We start from the raw sequence: 19,088 nt of genomic DNA, 5'->3' as shown, positions 1-19,088 counted from the left end.
AAAAAAAAAAAAAAAAACATATTTCCGAAAAATTTGCTAAGATCTACCATTATTCGGGCAAAGGGTATCACGTATACGCGTGATACTTTGCAAGACATGATTTTTTGTAACAGTATATTAATTAACGTTGGACTAATTAGATTATTTTTATGAAATAAATATGGTCGAAAAGTCTTTATTTGTTAGAAAAAAGGTGTATTCTATAAAAACATGGGTGTCAACTAGAATTTTAAAAAATGCATTACTCTTTAAAGAGTTGATATTTTTTAAAATTATTACTGAAAATCGACATTTCACGACGTTTCCTTGGTAAAGTGCTTCATCCATGAAGTTTTCTTCTCTTCAAAGTGTCTTCATCACGTTTTGCAGAAAAAAATGTTTTTGAGCTTCGTTTTATTCAGTGAAACTTGCACAAATATAGGGGTAAACGCGTTTGTCGACTTTACGCCCAACTATTATTTAGTGCTTCAATCAATTGCTACAAAAAGAAATAGTATACGCGTTATCTAACAAATCTGTACACACATTGTACATTCCCGCGTATATTGCCATGCATATTATGGAGACATATGGAAAAGTCACATATGAGCAGATGTAGCCATTTTTTGTTTTCTTCCACGTGTCCCGTTTTTCTCAATTATATTTTCTTATCGTATCTGCTACAGCAAGTCAACTTCTGTGCGTTATAACCATGTAGCGTTCTTGGTACGATCCATTTATTTAGTTGCACATCTTCTATTAATGTTATGCTTTTCATGGGAGAGGTTGGGTTAATAGAAGCTAAGAAAGCTCTTTGAAGATATTTTTTCTACTATGGTATTTACTTCTTTGTGTTGTATTTTCTTTGTTCGATAGCCATTTTGTGAAAGTACCTGTCAGGTTGTGTTGCCATTAGTTGTGAGTTTGTCAATAATAAATTTGCGTAATCGCATATGACAGAATCATTTGGAAAATCTTTTTGAAGAAATCTCTGGATTCGGTATCATGATTTGAAGTGATGATAACGAGCCATTGCAGATTCCTTTGATGACAAAGAGACGGATTTTCTAGAAGAACACTTAAGGCGGTTGCAAAAAGTTTAAAAGAATTAGGATTAACGATAGTCGAAATAGTTTCTCAGAGTATGTAAAGTTATGAAATCAGCTGAAGTCGATTGGTTTTTAAAGTTACTGCGCGCAAAAAATAAAATAGTATATGGGAGAAACTGATAAAAAGGAGAGTGCGCTGATTTTTAGCGAGGCCCAAACATTTCTAAAAGATTTTCGTGATTACGTTTAAAATATTCATCTACATACGATTTTTTTAAATGGCAGATGCTTCCGCAACTTCTACATTTACGTAGTTCATTTTATACCTAGTTTTTTGTTTTTGTCTCAGTAAATTTTCGTTCGGTTTTATACCAATGATCTTGAAAACAACAAGAACGTTCGCAGATTCTGATATTACATAGTGAATTTCGTTTCGTTGAATTTTGTTCGCTGTTTTATATTGACGTTGCATCGAAACTGAAGTTTAGTAATTTAACTTTTGATTGTCTGTAGGAGGTCCAACTCCTGGTCAACAGCAACAGCAGCAGCAACAGCAACAACAGTCACAGCAGAATCGAGAGTTGAATGCACAGTACGGACCAGGCCCGAGCCTACGTCCTCAAAGTGAGTTGAAGTTTACTTACTCAATATTTCGAAGTTGTGAATACGCCGCATTCCTTTTATTGGTTTTTTAATTTACAGTATTGTTTTGATGCTCCTAGTTAGCAATAAATATGCCTACCACGAATACTAATCATGCCATCTATTGTGGCCCATGGTACAAGTATAAGAAATGAGTTAATGAATTTTAGCAGAGGGAAGCTGGATCCAAGGTGGAAGTCGTACGGCAGGAGGACCTGGAGCAAGCGGAAGTGGGCCAGGGAATGGGAATACTCCGGGGGTCCAGGGCCCCCCGATAGGAGGGAATGTAGGTGGTACATCGGCAGGACACCAAGATGCGGCCGGTGGCGGACGACCGAACTTGGCCCAATCGCCGGGCATGGGCATGGCCCAGGGAGGCCCAAACGGAACTCAGAACAATCAGAGCCTTGCCCCTTCCGGTTCACATCAAGTCGCTCCGAATATGCATCATTATCGAGGACTGATCCCTCCATTCGTAAGTATCATGGTCATCATTCTGTTCTGTCTGTTGGGTCGATTGAAAACTTTTGGCCGTTTCGAGGGTGCTCTGTTTCATCTTAAAAAACGACCAGAATTTTCAGATGTACCCAATATTAAGACTCATAGGGGTTTCATACTTACATTAGTTGTAACATATTCAAGGAGTAATTTTCTCGTAATAATATTTTCCATCATGTTGTAAGTGCAATTATTTCAAATTCATTATGAGTTAAGAGATATTTTTATACCGTTTAATGTTCTGGATTTTAAGCAAAATTCAATATCGAAATAATGAACAAAGTTTTCGTATATTAGTAATACGCGGTTTAGCATTTTTACATCGCATCGTTCATTCAAGAAGACAATAACTTGGTTATGATATTGACGGAATAGATTATTAGGATAATTATAATAAACTCGCAAATTTACCTTAGCATGTTGTAATAAAACAATAGCAGCTCTATGGTTATTGATCAGTTATAAAATACTTCATATATATATATTTCAATCAATATTTAAAAATTATGTTCTTTGTATCAAGTTATTTTGTTAATATCGAGTGAACGGTGCATAGTTCTTGATCATATCACCATACAAGATTATCATTTCAGAATTAGGTTGCTGGATTTCATTTTGTATTTTTTTTTATGTTAAACCGGTTGTTGGAAGAAACTTTTCTGTGGTCTTCCAAGTAATTTGTTTAATGAAAATAGAGTCTGGCGTCGGATGATCCACTGCCACATATTTTATTGCTAAATATAAGATTTTGCATAAAGGGGGATTTGTGTTCTACCAGTCAAGTATTGTAAAGGCACAAATATGAATTCACGTTTAGTCAAAAGCAGCAATTTCACTCTAGGAATTCTAATACGATGCGTGTTATATGTAAATTTCCAATAGATAAACCTTCATACTAACATACATTACCTCATATATAACACTATTCTACTTTTGTATCCATTGTAAAGATGTACAGAGGAAATTTTCCTGGCGGATTCCCTTCTCAGTTCCCGGGGAACATGGCCGGCTCTGGTGGACCTCGACCCAGGTTCAACTATCCTCAGGAACGTTTTCCACCACCACAACGGCAGCAGGAGCGTGAACGTGCACAGCAGCCCGTGGAAGAGGAACTTATTACCAGACCCATTATCAAGGAAGAAGACCTCACCCAGATGGATGATATTTCCCGTGAAGTTGGGTGGGCAGCACATGACGATATCGACTATAATCAGAAACTGGCCTTCAGCGATGATGAGCCTGAGTCTGAGCCCCTGAAAAAGGACGATCAGAGAGGCCTGGAGGGCTCTAAAGGTCCTAGTAAGGATGACAAAAGAGACGAAACTCCATTGGAGGATCGTGACAAGCTTAAGGATATCCGTAACGATAGGGACAGAGACAGGGATTCTAGAGACACAAGAGATCAGTCATCTCATCATCCTTGGAATCAACAACCTTCTACTGGTCCACGTGATTTCCGGGGAACTAATAGACCCTCTACTTATCCTTCACAACAGCAAATGCGATCTGGACATCCTCTGCGAGGTATTGGCATGTTTTAAATCTGCTCTTAAATATATCCATCCTGGTGTAAAAAAAATTATTTGTTATTTTCGACGGGAAAGTCTTTCTAACCTCTTTTATCCTACTCAGGCGTTGAGGATGAGGAGATCTGGAATCAGAGACGTAGAGAACAAGGCGAGAAAGTGGCATCTGCGGTGGAGCGAGCTCGGCAACGTAAGGAGGAAGAGGAAAAGCGTTTCCAAGAATTAACAAAACAGGCCGCAGCGAAGAAACTTCAGGATCTGGAGCAGAAACTTAAAGAGAAGCAGGCTAAACAAAAGGATGACGAGTCTGTGGTTTCTTCAGAACCCAAAGGATCATTGATTACCGTTCCATCAGTTCCCATTCCCATACCAGAATGGGAACGCGAGCGGGAAAGCAGGGAACGCGAAAGATCGCGTACATCGTCCGAAGGAAGGGACGAGAAACTAGTAGGAAACCGTGATGCCGTCCGTGATTCCAGAGAATCTCGTGATCAGTCGGCGAGCGAATGCCGTCCGGTCGATCGTCCTGGTAGTACTACCAAAGGGCAGCAGCAGCAGGAAGTCTTGCGTGATCGTGAACAGCGTGAACGTGAACGGGACCGCGATCGTGACCGTGATCGTGATCGTGATCGTGATCGTGAACGCGAAAGGGAACGCGAACGTGAGCGTGATCGTGATCGTGAACGTGAACGTGACCAAAGGGAAACTAGGGATAGAGATCAACCAGCGTTCTCGCGATACTTCCAGAACAATCTACCTCCTAGGTTCCAGAAACAACAAGCTGAGAGAAGTGGTGCTGGCGCTAGCGTCGGGAGTGGCGCTGGTGCTGGCTCTGGTAGTGGCGGTGGTAATACTGGTTCTGGTTCCGGTTATAATCGTGTTTCACCGAACACCGACCGACCCTCCACTTCCCAGCCAGGTTCCTTTTCTCAGCAATACGATCCTGGGAGATGGTCACACTGTAACCATCCCAGTTCACTGAGTAAGTTTATGTTTGTCATATGATTCCTTACACTGATATTGTTCTGTTTTATACTTGTAAACTGCTTTATGAAAACCAGTTCCATTTTGCGGCAAATGTTTCTTATGAATTTTTTGAATTAGCAGACAGCGGCATGAAGCAGTCACATTCCATGCCACCACCGCAACGTCGTATCAGAGCTGATTCCGAACTGTCCGGAACTCCGGAGGAGGATAGACCTCCGTCTAGAGATCTTCGTAGTGCACCAGTTCCCTCTAGAGAGGAACGTTATCGGCACTCGTCTCACCGATCATACGACAGCCGTAAAAACAGCGGGTATTATGATGATTATAATCGTGGCTACAGGGAATACGAGTATGATGATAGGCACTCGCGTGATTCCTGGGATCGTGATAGGCACTACGCCGATAAAGATCGAGATTCGAGAGATGCACCCCGAGACAGGGATAATAGAGATACCAGGGAGAAGAAGGATTACGACAATTATTCAAAGGTTAGTTTTTTCTTTTAAAACTCTAAGATTGTACGAAAAATAAACACATTAGTGCCCTTATTTTAAGGTGGCATAATTACGTTAGTTCAACGAATTCTATTGATCTTTGCACTTCGTCATTTATTATTAATAATTTAATGCCTGTACTTAGCGCGATACTCGATCAGGTCTCTCTGAAAATTTCATTGCAATGCACTAAGAACTGATGTTTCCATATTCTATTTCCTTTACTATTTATATTTAATGTTTTTCATGTGTATAAGATTTCGATTTTACACAACCTGAAAAAGTAGATAAAACTATTACATAAGATTCTTTAATAAGAATTCATTGTACACATATTACTACATTATCACAAAAGCGCATTTATATTGCATTGTGTGGTGAAAATGTGTGAATTAACACTATGCCGTCCGTTGACACCACGTTGGTGTTCCGCGAAAACTATCGGGCAAATGCCGGTGCCACCATGTTGGTTTCGTGTGCAAAACTATTGAGTAAATGCCGGTGACACCACGGTAGTGCGAGATCTGAACCAGTCCTACCGACGCCAAACTAAAGAATCCCGATTAGACGTGCGGAAGGCATTGTGTTAAAAAATGCATGAATCGTTCCAAGAAGTATATCTACAAGCTCTTTCTACTATTTTTGCCATTTTATAAATGACGTAAACAAAGTTCATTAAACGTAAAGAGTTTTGCGAAGGATAATTCACCAAGTTATAAAATATTAAGTTATCGTTGAATAATAAAAGCTTTTGATCAGCTAATCCCCAATCTCAAAGATCGTTAAATATACAATTCACAAACTTCAATCTTTCGCAATATAAACAAAGGATCTAAATGTCCTGAATAACCGCAAATGTATCTGATATCTGCTATAGTTATCAGTACAATTCCTTTTGAGGACCAGGATATATAAATTTTTGCTAATACACAGCTTGAAATTCATGTACTATGAATTTCGAGTTTCAACATAGCAAAACAAATTATTATTTAAATTCGATTTACTATTTTGTAATACATGTTTATCTGTTTATTTCATCATCATGTAAGTTAATGATAACCTATTTTTTGATATCCCGTAGAATTCGGTTCAGCAGGATCCGTTCGACGACCGTGACTTGCCTCGAGAAAGATCCGAGAGTTCTGAATGGCGAGATGATCGACGTGATCTACGCGACGAACGGAACTTGCAAGACAGACCAATAGAGGCACGTCGTGATCCTCCAAGGGATGAGCGCATAGAGCGTAATGACCGTCCTCAACGACCTGATTCTCGGGACAGTCGTGCATCCAGGGAGTCAAGGACGTCTATACGCGATGATGAATCTCATAAGTCGCGTGACTGTGGCTCTTGGGTCAATGATATTTCTGATTATGATGAGAAGAAGCGTGATCCTTACCGCGATGATAATCGCGATCGAGATAGGGATCGTGAGAGAGATCGCGAGCGGGAACGTGACAGAAGACAAGCACCAGGTCCCGTGACACGGGAGAAATTGGAAGCCGATGAACTCAAGGCCGAAAAACGTTGTATGACACAATTAAAGAGGTCCAGCAGCGAGCTAGAGAAAAAAGACGTCAATAAGGAGAGTCCTACTGAGTTGAAAAAGGAGTCGGAAGTATGGAACAGAAAGTTGGAACGTGCTCCGGAAAATGGTAGAGCAATGGAGAGACCTGGTGACAACTCACCGAAAGCCTGGGCTGATGCAGTGTCGCCCACTTTTGAGAAGGAGGAAGAGAAACTGTTAGAGCCCATCAAGGATGAAAAGGACTTGGTGGATCTCAAACAGAGCATGGAAAAACTCAGTGTAGATAAACGTGATGATACACTCGCCGAGGACAGCAAGGAAGACTCTAAGGATGAGAAGCGCGATAAGAACGTACGCAACAGGACTAACAGTGGCAGCTCCAGAGGACGGGAATCTCGCGGAGGTCGTCCATGGGGTGGTGCATATAGCAGTGTATATAGCAGAGGATGGCGTGGACCTGAATGCCGAAGACGCCGTGGAGGCCCTCGTTCAATGTGTCGTCCAGGATCTGCTAGAAGTGGTTCTTATGGTCATACCGATTCTGAGATGAGCGGAGACGAGATCTCTGGGTCAACTGAATCTGGCAAGGAGGAAAGAAGGTCGACCAGATCACCAAAGCCATCTCAGAAACTTGAGAAGGAGGATCGTAATCGAGAAGTATCTCGACGTGAAGAAAAACGCGGCAGTGCTTCTGGAACTGGTGCCAATGTGACTGTTGGTAGTGGCAGTAACAATGCTGGAGGAACTGGTGCAAATGAATATTCACAGTCTCGCAACGATAAGAGAAGTTATGATGGTAGGCCAAGTCGCGAGGGTTTCGCACCATCCGGACAACCTTCTCGTTTGGGTCGCGGGGGGTTTGGAATGCGTGGTGCAACTACCGGGGGTCGCATGGAGGTTTACGGTCCACCACCGAGCAAGAGTCCTTTCTCAACCGAACGGAATGCGGACGAAAAGCTGAGTGGTGGTTCTCAACAAAGTCCTCCTACGCCTACACCAGAGAGTGAAGCCAACGCGACTATGTCTTCACAGTTGGAGTCCTCAGATGACAAAATTATTGCCAAGCAACAAGCCCTCACTGCTGGTATTACTGGAAGACACGCCAAGTCAACGAACCAGCAATCTCATCAGGGTAACAATAAGCAGGATAATAATCTTACTGGTGGCCATAACCCTGTGCCACAGAGAACCCAATCCAGGAAGGAGGAACCGCGTTCCAAAAGAAACCAAAGCGGAAGCAGACGAGTAAGTAATCTGGATTAATTTTATGCTGGCTTTTAAATTCTAGCTTTTCTATACCTAATATTAGAATTGCACAATCTATACAAACGAATCTTATTATCTACACCAAATTAGATTCAGGAGTACTACGTATGAGTACTTTGTATGGTAGCTGTATTAGGAGAGGCAAAATACATTTTGTTTTTAAACGCATCTATTTAGCTTTGTTGTCGAGTGATATACTTGATATTAATCTACATATATGAATATTTAGTAAAGTAATAAATGATAACTTATTCGAAATAAAAAAACACAAGTATTTGGAAAACATTGATAGAGTAGATTAGTATTTGAAAACTGAAGATCGTGATCTTAATCTGTTTTTGATGTTCCGGAAATGGACTAAATTTACATTCGGTTAAACTATATACATCTCCATGAATACATCCTTACTCAATGTGGTTTTTTTTCCAGGGAAAGGAGAGTCGTGAAGCCCGCTTTCGCGCCAGTGGCAGTAACATTTCAAAACAAAACTCTCTGGACGTAGGAAACGAAGAATGGGAAACAACGTCAGAAAATAGCGAGGAGCACGTCGAGGAACGTAAAGAATCACGTAACAGCCGCAATAAGCAATTTGCTAATCGTGGTAATCAGGGTTCAACGCAAAATCTCTCGAGCAACAATGCTCAGTCGCGCAGAGGCGAACAAGGTGGAAACAATCGTGATCGTGAAAAGAGTTCCAAGTCTTCCAGTGCGACTTCGCGCGCGCCAGGTGCCGAGAAGCGCAATGCGCAAAACTCATCGTTCAACAATCCCCGAAATCATTCTGGAAATATACCACCATTGATGCAAAATGCACAAGCGCAAAATGGTCGACCTCGTAGTCAAGGCTCAGCAAACAGCGCACCTATCTCTGGCAAAAATACAAACAAGGAGAGCACCGTGAACCGCGTCGACGAGATCAAGCTGAATAATCCTAATCTCGTGAATCAGGTACTGAGTGACATGAAGAAGAAGACGCAAGGCAAGGATAAAAAAGTGATTGAGGTTGATACCGAAGTTAACAATTATTCAGCCGGTGGTGACGATGCCGTTAACAGTGCTGAAGATAAATTGGACTCTGACGGATTTCAGGAAGTACGTTCCAAGAAGAATGTCAAGGAGTCTAGGCACAGTCAGAAGGAAGAGCCTAAGTCTACAAGACGCGATAAGGACAAGGAACGTGATCGCGATCGTGATCGCTCTAAATCCAAATCTAATGGCTCGCAACCTAATCCCCAACAAATTCAGAATATACCACCACTATTGGGTCAACCCATTCCTCAACCGGCAAACATGTCCGCGAAACAATTTGACCGAAATCCAAACCGTCAGAAATTGGCGCCCAGATTCATAAAACAACGTCTGGCAATGCAACAGCAGCAACAGCAATTGGGAACGAATGAATCGGGTTCAGAAACTAATTCAAATAAACTTGGCAATTCTAACAACCCTGGTTATAACAAGGATTCGTCTTCTGGAGGACCAGCTCCACCACCTACCGTTAATGCTTGGGATAAACCATTTACTAGCCAATTGCGCTCAAACTCGCCATCTTCATCAGCAGCTGTGCCAGCAGATATTCAGCTGATGTCGGGTTTGACGGCTCAGAATGATCATAGCCATGAAACTAATGAGCAGATAAACTCCGGTGGTAGTAGTCAGCGAAATTCACCAAATAATGAGAAACCTCCTGGTAAGATAACTAAGGACAGTATAGCCGTGGAGAAGAATGTTTCCGATGGTACATCACCACCGTTGAATACCTTGATCTTCGAGAACACGAACTACTCGAAAACGACAAAATCAGCTCCAACGGACTTAGCTATCAAGTCAAAATTCTCTAATCACATCAAGAACCAGCCCAGGATAGACAAGCGCAGTGGTGACATGGAGGAGGAGAACGGCCAGCTTCAACATCAGCAGCAGGCGTTATCAGTAGCATTTTCGAGCAAGGCCAACGATCTTATGAAGGACAAGAGTGCTCAGCAGGAACCGATTCAAATGCCGTTGTCATTTACTAAGAGCGAGGATAATGCAGATATGAAACTCGACTTCACATTTGACTCCGACTTGTCTCAGTTGACTGATGACAAAAGCAAGTCCTTGGGCATGCCGAGGTCTATGCACATGACTGGTGGTCAGAGCACCATTTCGCCATCAACTGCCGAACTAAACTTGAAGATTGCCTCCGTGAAGAAGGTCTGGGAAAATACACCGCCTATGCCTACCGTCGTGGAGCACGAGGACGGAAGCGTTGTCAGCACTCCCAATAGCTTCCCACAAGCCTTTGAAAGTAGCAACGTTGATGACAGTTACAATCCTCATCAGCAGTACAATCAGGCCAACATGAAGAATGAAATAACGACATCAACAAATGTGTGCAAGGTGAGAATTCGTTTCGCGTCACACAATTTCTTAGTTTAATGTCGTTGAACGTTGACACGTGCAAACGTGCTATTACATCACTACATTTTTTATTTTTCAATTTGAATATATCAGTCACCTGCTTCGTTGTTGATCACTAATCTGTCGTTAAATGTCATTTCTATGAATCATATTTTCGATTATTACATACTTTTTAAATAATTTTTATCCCGTGATAACTGGTGAAAATACCAAAGGTAAGTGGCTGATGCGACGCTTCTCACGCAAACTCATCCAATTAATGGAAAAGAAACTTAGATACCGTATCTACTACGTGTTTAGAGATATTAATTATACTTTTGATACATATATCAATTTGTATTTCTTTGTCACAATTTTGCGTAGAACATGTTTTTCTTTTGTTTTTATAGTGTTGTCTAATAAAAATAATGTACACGATGAGTCTGTTTTCGTCAAAGTATTGTCCGCGAGCATGAGAGCTTCTAAAGAACAGTAAAATCGTTCAGAGCTATTAACAAAAGATGAAGTACAGAATGATAATGATGTAAATAGACAAATAAAATAACAAATTCTAAGTCCCCTGTGGGAAGACGCTGACTCTTTGCCTGATGCGCAGCTGGTTCCCCCGCAGGTGAAGCCGCAGCAACAAACCTCAGGTAGCAGCGGAGCACAGCCAGGGTCAGCGGTACCAGGGCCGAGTCCGATTGGACCAGGTCAAAGTCCAATAGGACATCCGCCAGCCAGTCTTCAGGGTCCGCTTAGTCCACCACCATTCAATTCAACGGGACAACCCTCTCATATAAATTATCAGGTACGAATAAGTTACGATCTTTACTATCGTGTTAAAGATATTCAATAATAAACCTTGTTTTTTGCTTTTGTTTCTTTCAGGAGTTCCCGCAGTACCCAGGTTCTCAGGCGGCTCAATATGGCAGCATGTCTGCCATCCCATCTCCACCTGCTGTACTGTTCAATACTGGTTCGGGACAATTACCAGCTCAAGCTGGTGGTCTGTATGGAGCGTTCCAATTGGATCAGAGTCGATCCCCGTTCACACAGTATCCCCCCTATGGGCCATCTCTGCAGAGCTCATTCAATCAGCAGAATGTTTATCTTCAGCAACCACCACCGCCGCCGCATGCTCCAAATGCTCCAACTCCAGATATGTACCAGAGTAACCTGTCACAATATAGAATCGTGAGTTCCTGCAATTTTAAATTAATTTTTCAATCCTGATCCACAAAATTATTTTGTTTTACTTATACTAAACTTTTTCATGCAGACTGCAGCAGCTGCACCACCATTTGGTCAGAATCAGCAACTAAGCAACAATCCAAACACAGTTTTGATTAGTTCTTCATCAAATTCACTGATGTCTGCTAGCGTGAAACCTTCCTCCCAACCTATCGGTGCAATCGGTACCAAAGCGCCACACTTTCAGGCGCCGTCTGCACCACAACCAAATCAGGTTAGATTTAACACTAGTCCTAATAAAATGCAGCGAAGAACTCATTTGATGCATAAAGAAGACTTTACTTCTTTTTCTACTTATAACATTTCTTCTATTTTTTCTATAGCTGACGTACATACCATACGATCCCAATCAAGTACTAGGAGTAAGTGGCAGCTATATGGGTAATTCGCAATTGGTACAACGGCCTGGTCCAAGTGTTCAGCCATCGGCGAACAGCTATTACAGCGCCACCTCCGCCGGTAAACCTAACACCCTTCTATGTAAGCTTGACTGGCCTATTCCTTTATTCTAACGTACTCTATTAGTCGCTTCTTCCTGAAACGCATTATCTATAGTATCGCTATTGTAAATTAAAGTTCATGTTGAATATCTTCTTGGAATATAATTCCTCGACATATTTCAAGGTTTTTTTTTTTGTTGGTCTTCAAGTATATCTACATTGTTTTTATAATAACGTGCGTGTTGTGTAAAGGCAAACGTTTAGTATATTTGTTTGGCTGTGCTGTGTACTGTTTGGAATTATTTAGGCTGGCGTTACACATATTTGCATTATTTATTAACGATCGTTAAAATGCTTTCTGTCGCTGACGCAATTAATAAGTAGTACGTAACTTCTACGTTTTGATAGTCACTAAATCCAATCTTTAGTTATAATATAGAAAATTGACCGTCGCTGAAGCATGATGCTCTGTTACAATAATACAGTTACGCTGAAGTATCGGGAGTCTTGTGCGTGTGCGTCTTTGAAGCTGGTGCGGTCGATTAATAATTTTCTTTTTCGCATGGATTCTTAAAGTCGATCCTACTTCCAGACGTGTTTCCTGGTTCGCAAACAGGCTTCTATCAACCTGGTGGAGCAGCGCAGCAAACTGGCACTCCCTACGGGCTCCAGGGGTTTGGACAGCACAGTCAGAGTCTAGCGACAGGAAATGCAACCCCAGTTGGCCTCCAGAATTTTAGTTCCCAATTTCTGTCTGGCTCGGGTCTACAAATTGCAGCCGCAGCTGCCGCACAGCAATACCGTAACCCTGCCGGAGGTTTGCCAGGACCAGCAAATGCAGCTGCAACATTTCTTAGCAAGCATCAGCAACAGGAACAACCTAGGCAGTTGAAGAGTCCCTCGGGAAATCAGCAGGACGTGCTTGCTTCGGTTTTTAGTTCAAGTAAGAATTTTGTACATTGTGTTAAGCATACACCTGCAGTTTATTTTAAATAAGTAGTAGAAAACAATTAAGAAGATTCTACTTTAGAAAAACTAGGGATTTGAATCTCTGGTAATTTTTTGGTTTAAAAAACTGAAACTCTTTGAACGTATGACATAAACAGACTATCCGAATATATCGATGATAAAAAAATGATTATGGTCTTAAGAAAGCTCACAATTTGTTTTCTACATACTTATCTATATTCATTGGGTTCTTTCTAAGTACTATTATCTCGTTTAGTAATTATAAGAAACTTAACATATTCGTCTTGTGGGCGTGTTGTCATACAGAAAATGTTCAAAAGCGAGGAATCTCCTCATCTAAATATATACGCGCAAAAACGCTATCATCTTGTACGTCTTTACTCGTAAAACTAAATAAAATCAGCTCCTACAGTACTTTTTGTTTATATTTGATTTTCATCAATTTTTATAAAACAGTGGAAACACAAGTACTCGGTACTTGTGACGATGATGGCTATTCCACTTTCACTTTTTACCAATATTTTACATAATTTCTAAAGATTAATTTAAAAATTGAATTCTGCAGCAAATCTCAATTTAGTTATTCAACTGTAGTAACAGTACTTCCTGAACACAGAATATTTTGGATGTGGATATTCGTTACTTCGAATATTATCTGTGTGAGTAACTATGTATATAAATATTGAGCAAGGTTTCCTCTCAGTGGATTCCAAAGTGATTTAGCTGTCTCGCACAAATTTTAATTGTAATCGTTCATTCTTTAGCGCCTCAGATACCCTCTCCAAAATCAAGAACTTGCAAGCAGCAAACGCCCTCTCAACAACCTCAACCAAGTCCTACTCAGCATCATAAATATCAACAATATCAGGGCGTCAGTCAGTCTGCTCTGGTAAGCAGCTACAATAACTATGTATGTATCATTCATTGACTCATTTATTTCTATCTAGTGTAAATCTCTCAGTTCTTAAGATTAATTTTCCACAATTGGCATTTTTACTTTTTTTTTTTTTCAAGCTCTATACCTTGTCGTAACCTTAACTTTCAAAGGTACAACCGTAAGAAACATGTGAGAGTGATTTATGGAATTACCGTTGCAAAAAATAGATTTAAGTATGCTTATAAAAAACTTAACAAATTGAAACATGTTGAAGTTTACACGAATAATTAGGTTCCGGGCAGATATAGATAACACAGTAACATTTATAGATATTCAGTGCTTTTTAAAATGAATGTTCCGTATTCACGAAATTATTATTTTTTGCAATGGCGAATGCATAAGACGTGGCCGCACGAAACATGCGGTTGAAATATTTGCAGACTTTTTTTTATATAGATTATATAGGGATAACTTCCTTGTGGTTCTATCACATTGTATTTTAATAGTATTTATTCCGAGTACACTCAGAGTGTACTTTACTCTATACTTTATTTTCCATTCTTTATAAATTGTGTAATTATCGTACATACAATACTACGTCTTGAAAACGTTAACCGACCGCAACTATGATGGCATTCTATTATTACTAATGTTGCTGATTTTTTAAGAATTTTTTTGGCAATATATTACCACTTCTCGAAATAATATTGTATAGTTACAAGTGATCTTACATGTTGAAATTAGCTAGCAATCTCAATTAAAATAATAAAATTAACTAAGTTTTATTAGGAAATACAAAGAATGGGATAGTCGTAAAGACTTTGTAATGTGACCACTTATATATATTAAATTATGTTATAAGCATTATGATACCAATAGAAATACGTTTTATATTATTTTATCTTCTGTTCTTTCATAAAACCAAGGTTTTGCAACAGAATGTCCGTGGAATGGGAATGCCTCCACGGGCAGGAATTCAGCCGTCGCAGCAACGATACCCACCACCGATTCAGAGACCAGTGGTACCGTTTCCACCAGGTCCTAATCCAAACAATCCCTCGCAGCAACAACCTAATTGCATGCCATCGCAGCAACAACAAACGCAAATGAATAGACACAGACCGAATTTGCACCAGCAACAGCAGCAGCAACAACAGCGGAACATGAAGATGCAGCAACAATATTATTCTGCACAAGGTGAGTCCTATTCTCTTCTCTTTAATTATAATTGATCAAATACTCTATCGGTACTCGAATACATTTCTAAGTAAAAATTCATAGATCGTAATGACAAGTGTAAATGTATGCAATACGTCTTCTTAAGGACAGGAAAGATCAGATATTTATTGTGGTGAAACGTGATTGCAGGTAACGTCAAGATGGATTCGACCGATAAGAACGATTCACACAGTGACAAAATCGCGGATGCCGCAAGCGGCACCCAAACCGGCGGAACTAAGCCAAACGTGAGTCAACAAGATGGTGAGAACAAGGAGGAAGTGAATCAACAAAATGAATAAATTTAAGGGAATACAATGATAACCGACGAAAAACAAACAGGACACTACCACGTGAAAAGTTACTTTATTGCATAGTAATTCGAAGAGAAACGAAAAACCCCGAAGAGAGAGTTCTCGAATGCCATCTCGCATTTTGGCTTTGACATAGAAACATGGATACATGTAAAAAGAGCGGTACTGTATTGTAACACTCGCCTCCTCCATTTTATCCTAAAGAAACGGAATATTCCTGAGCTATTTATACACGAAATGCACATTTCTTTGGGACACACTGAATATGAATTCCTATATCGTGGAGATTCTCTTGTATTTCGCCATTTCCATCTTTGACGTACGATTTCTAATATGAAATATTTCCGTCCCGCAATGTTTTTTTAGATTAGAAAAAATTTATCTCTTTTGTTTTTCTGTATTATTATTATTCTCTTTTTTTTAAAGCATTCCTAAAGAAAGACATGTTCGCTAAGCGGACGCGACAGCCTCGCGCCTGTAATTTTCAATTTGTAAATAATAAAATATCGTTGACGGTCTAGAGTGCAGGAAAAAATATACTTAAAAAAAAAAGAAATCGTAAAATGGTCGTGATGGAGGAAGGTTGTGTGTCCGTGATTTTAAAATTGAATATTATGTTTAGAGGAAAAGACGATTTCCGTAAGTCGACACTTGCGTAACCATGGTGCGTTCTTGCATTGTACGAATCTATCACAGAAATAATTTCGACTCAAAGTACGGCCCACTGCGCGTATTATCTGTATGTTTGGTCGTCGATATAATTAATTTTTTTTTTGTGCTCGATCGACACAGTACGCCATTGACGTCGCCGAGTTTGATCGATCGACAAACAAAAGATTCAGAGAAATGCGAAAGCAATGAATTATAATACGAAGTAGGTAAGGAAAGGATTTTAATGAATTTCACGATTGACAAATTTAAATCGGTCGAATCGAAAAGTGGTAACGAAGAAAAAAAAAGTATCTAATGTATATTTAAACTACTGCCAGTCGCGTGGACGACACTATGGGCGCTCGTAGACGCGCTAACGCAAATGCGCAAACATAAGATTTTGTCACCTTGAAATAAATGACACTATTTGTCATACCCCCGACGGGCGTAACGATACGGCCGTTTTATAAGAAAACTAAATAACATTTTTTTGAAATGCAGATGTATCGGGAAATGAAAGAAAAAAAAAACGTAAGCACGGAGTAAAGTAAACGAATAAAAATCATTGAAAACTCGCTACCAATGTATCAGTATATATGTATTTGCTCCACACGCGTGCCGCGTGCTATTGTCCGTCGTGAGCAAAATATAATAATAAAAGAAAGAAACAGAGAAAACATCTCGTTGTTATACCGATACCGATACTAAATAGATATTGTTATAAGTATACAGCGTGCGTAAGGACGGTGTGATCGCGCTACTCTTTGAAAAAGTCACTTTAATTTAAAGTGTGTCTCTCCGTTTTCGGAAGTTTTGCGATTTCTCGGATATTTGGTATGCGCGCGCACATAACGACTAATGAAAAAGTACGGTATAAAAAGTTTACTGTGCGTGTCGTGCCGAGATATCGCGTTTTATTATAAAACGAAAACCGACACAACCGGCAGTAAATACAATTGAAGGACAACATGAATAAACTTGATGCACGCTGTGCCGAGAAACATGCGTAACATGGAAGATGACCAGGAACATTTATCTTTGGGTAGCTATGAACGCAATGAAGAGAATAAGAAAAATGAATACGACCATGATAATGGCGAGGACGACAATTTACAAGGGGGGAGATCCTAAGAAGGTAGAGTAGAGAGTGCCTTCGATGCGCTGCCGCACAAAGTACACATGCATTATGCAAACCAGCGTGTATCCGCATAGGCGAAAAAGTCCTGATAGAAAAATGAAAGAAAATTTCAGAAAATGGAAGAAAAGTTGATAACTTCCAGGGAGGAAAAGGAAATGGCGTTTCAAAGAAGCTAGTAAATGGTTCTTTCTCTTACTACTATTGCAGTTATTATTATGATTATTATTGCGAGTATATTATTATTATTAATTATTAATTATTATTATTTTCGTAAATTTATCACGATTATATTGCACGTGTACACTCAGCAGTATACGAGAGTGATGCGAAAAGATAAGAAACGTGAAGGGGAGACGATTGATAAATAATTGAGGTAACGAAGAAGTAATATGGCCGAAAAAAAATATGGAAAATGTGTTTAGGCTATTTTAAGGATTTATCGAGGGTATTCGAGTCTGTTTAATCACGTCTATATTGCTTATATGTGAAGTGGTACTTCTTGAATTGTGTCCAGGTCACGAGTGGGCGAGAGAGCCAGGGAGCTTTGTGGGTTCGTAGGTCAGAGTTTATTGTATTCTCAGGCACTGTGAAAAATTGATCAGATTTCGTGGAGTGTTCTTTGCTACAGTTGTACTGAGCAAGACTCTGGATCGCATGGTTTTTTAACTAGGAACTTGAATACCAATTGAATTTTCGTTAAACCGACTGACTACTGCCAGTTGGCTATCTGGCTGGTTGGTTAGTAGACTGATTGCTAGACAGCTGGTTCATTCTGGCTAGTAGATCGATTATTAGCTGGACGGTCCGTGGACCGATTACTATCCAGTTGGTTGATAAGTAGACTGATTACTATCTAACTGGCTCGCCAGCTGACACTTAGTTTACGCAATGTTAGCAACTGTCGCCGTTAACGCCGACGACCATAAATAAAGTAGTATTGCATTTGTATTGAGAGTGAAAGTGAGAGAGAAAGTAACGTGGGTAAAGTGCGACATAACGATGCCGCAGGATCCCTCAATTAATGTATTAATTATAATGTGGCCGCAATTAAGAAGAGGGATCCGTTTGAAATGGATCATTGTTGACCTAATCGCCACGATTATTATATTGCGACTGACAATACGCGACCTTGTAGATATTGTTTTTATTTCAAAGACTGAACCTCGTGTGTGTGTATGTGTTGTGTCGTCGACGGACTGAACTGCGATAACTGTGTTGGCTGTGGAGGATGAAGCTTAAGTAACGGAGGAACGAGAACTGATGGAAGAAATGAAATAAAACGAGACGATGTGAAATTGGGATGAAGTTGCCAGAAGTTTTACAAATGTCGGATAAATGAACAGGCACGGACCCATATTGAAGAGGGCATTCTAGCCCTCAATCCCTGCCACTCTCACCCTCCCCTGATAAGCACTTGTAATTTTATCTATTTGTAGTTAGTGACATGACAACAGTAACTTATATATTTACCTGCTAAACGATAATAAAATAATTAAAGGCAAATACACAGAATATTGTTGATTTCTCTGAATTATTATATTTATAAGAACCCAACAACAGATCCTAACAAGGAGGAAAATCCTTTTAAAACTAAGAAAGAAAACAGCAATGATGCCATCCTCGGATTCCAGGATCGTATTTTGTATTGGAAGTCCATGTGTTTATAAAATATTAAGGCGAAAATTATCCTTTTTATTGCTTTTTTTGCTATGCACACACATACACGCACATCCGCTTACTTTTATTTGCACGCTTCTTCGTCCGTCTTTCGTTTATTTTTATTTCAGATTATATTTGACTGTTATGTTGCATTACTCGCATTCTATAATTCTGAAAATCCATATCTGAGACAACTTAAGAACAAAAATTGTTATGC

The 19,088-nt window shown here is 39.9% G+C and overlaps 1 protein-coding gene across 8 annotated transcripts in view; it reads left to right on the top strand.

The window, feature by feature from the left end:
- Positions 1-18,724, top strand: part of LOC107273332 (protein PRRC2C) — a 25,616-nt gene extending 6,892 nt beyond the window's left edge. Inside the window, exons 6-21 of one of the 8 annotated variants that reach the window (XM_025090658.1) lie at positions 1,542-1,652; positions 1,841-2,145; positions 3,119-3,692; positions 3,801-4,676; positions 4,799-5,169; positions 6,257-7,948; positions 8,399-10,351; positions 10,968-11,162; positions 11,243-11,548; positions 11,634-11,819; positions 11,929-12,085; positions 12,638-12,988; positions 13,779-13,924; positions 14,818-15,088; positions 15,260-16,198; positions 16,237-18,724. In XM_025090658.1, the coding sequence (XP_024946426.1) occupies positions 1,542-1,652; positions 1,841-2,145; positions 3,119-3,692; positions 3,801-4,676; positions 4,799-5,169; positions 6,257-7,948; positions 8,399-10,351; positions 10,968-11,162; positions 11,243-11,548; positions 11,634-11,819; positions 11,929-12,085; positions 12,638-12,988; positions 13,779-13,924; positions 14,818-15,088; positions 15,260-15,411 (7,646 nt within the window). In that variant the 3' untranslated portion in view covers positions 15,412-16,198; positions 16,237-18,724. Of the gene's footprint in view, positions 1-1,541; positions 1,653-1,840; positions 2,146-3,118; positions 3,693-3,800; positions 4,677-4,798; positions 5,170-6,256; positions 7,949-8,398; positions 10,352-10,967; positions 11,163-11,242; positions 11,549-11,633; positions 11,820-11,928; positions 12,086-12,621; positions 12,989-13,778; positions 13,925-14,817; positions 15,089-15,259; positions 16,208-16,236 lie in introns of those variants that run through there. The other 7 variants (XM_025090661.1, XM_015751414.2, XM_015751413.2 and 4 more) reach the window with 7 other exon arrangements.
- The last annotated feature ends 364 nt before the right edge of the window (positions 18,725-19,088 follow it).

Source organism: Cephus cinctus, unplaced genomic scaffold (genome assembly GCF_000341935.2).
Source record: "Cephus cinctus unplaced genomic scaffold, Ccin1 Ccin1_scaffold1569, whole genome shotgun sequence".
Taxonomy (NCBI): Eukaryota; Metazoa; Arthropoda; class Insecta; order Hymenoptera; family Cephidae; genus Cephus; species Cephus cinctus.
This window is presented reverse-complemented; position numbering and strand designations above follow the sequence as displayed.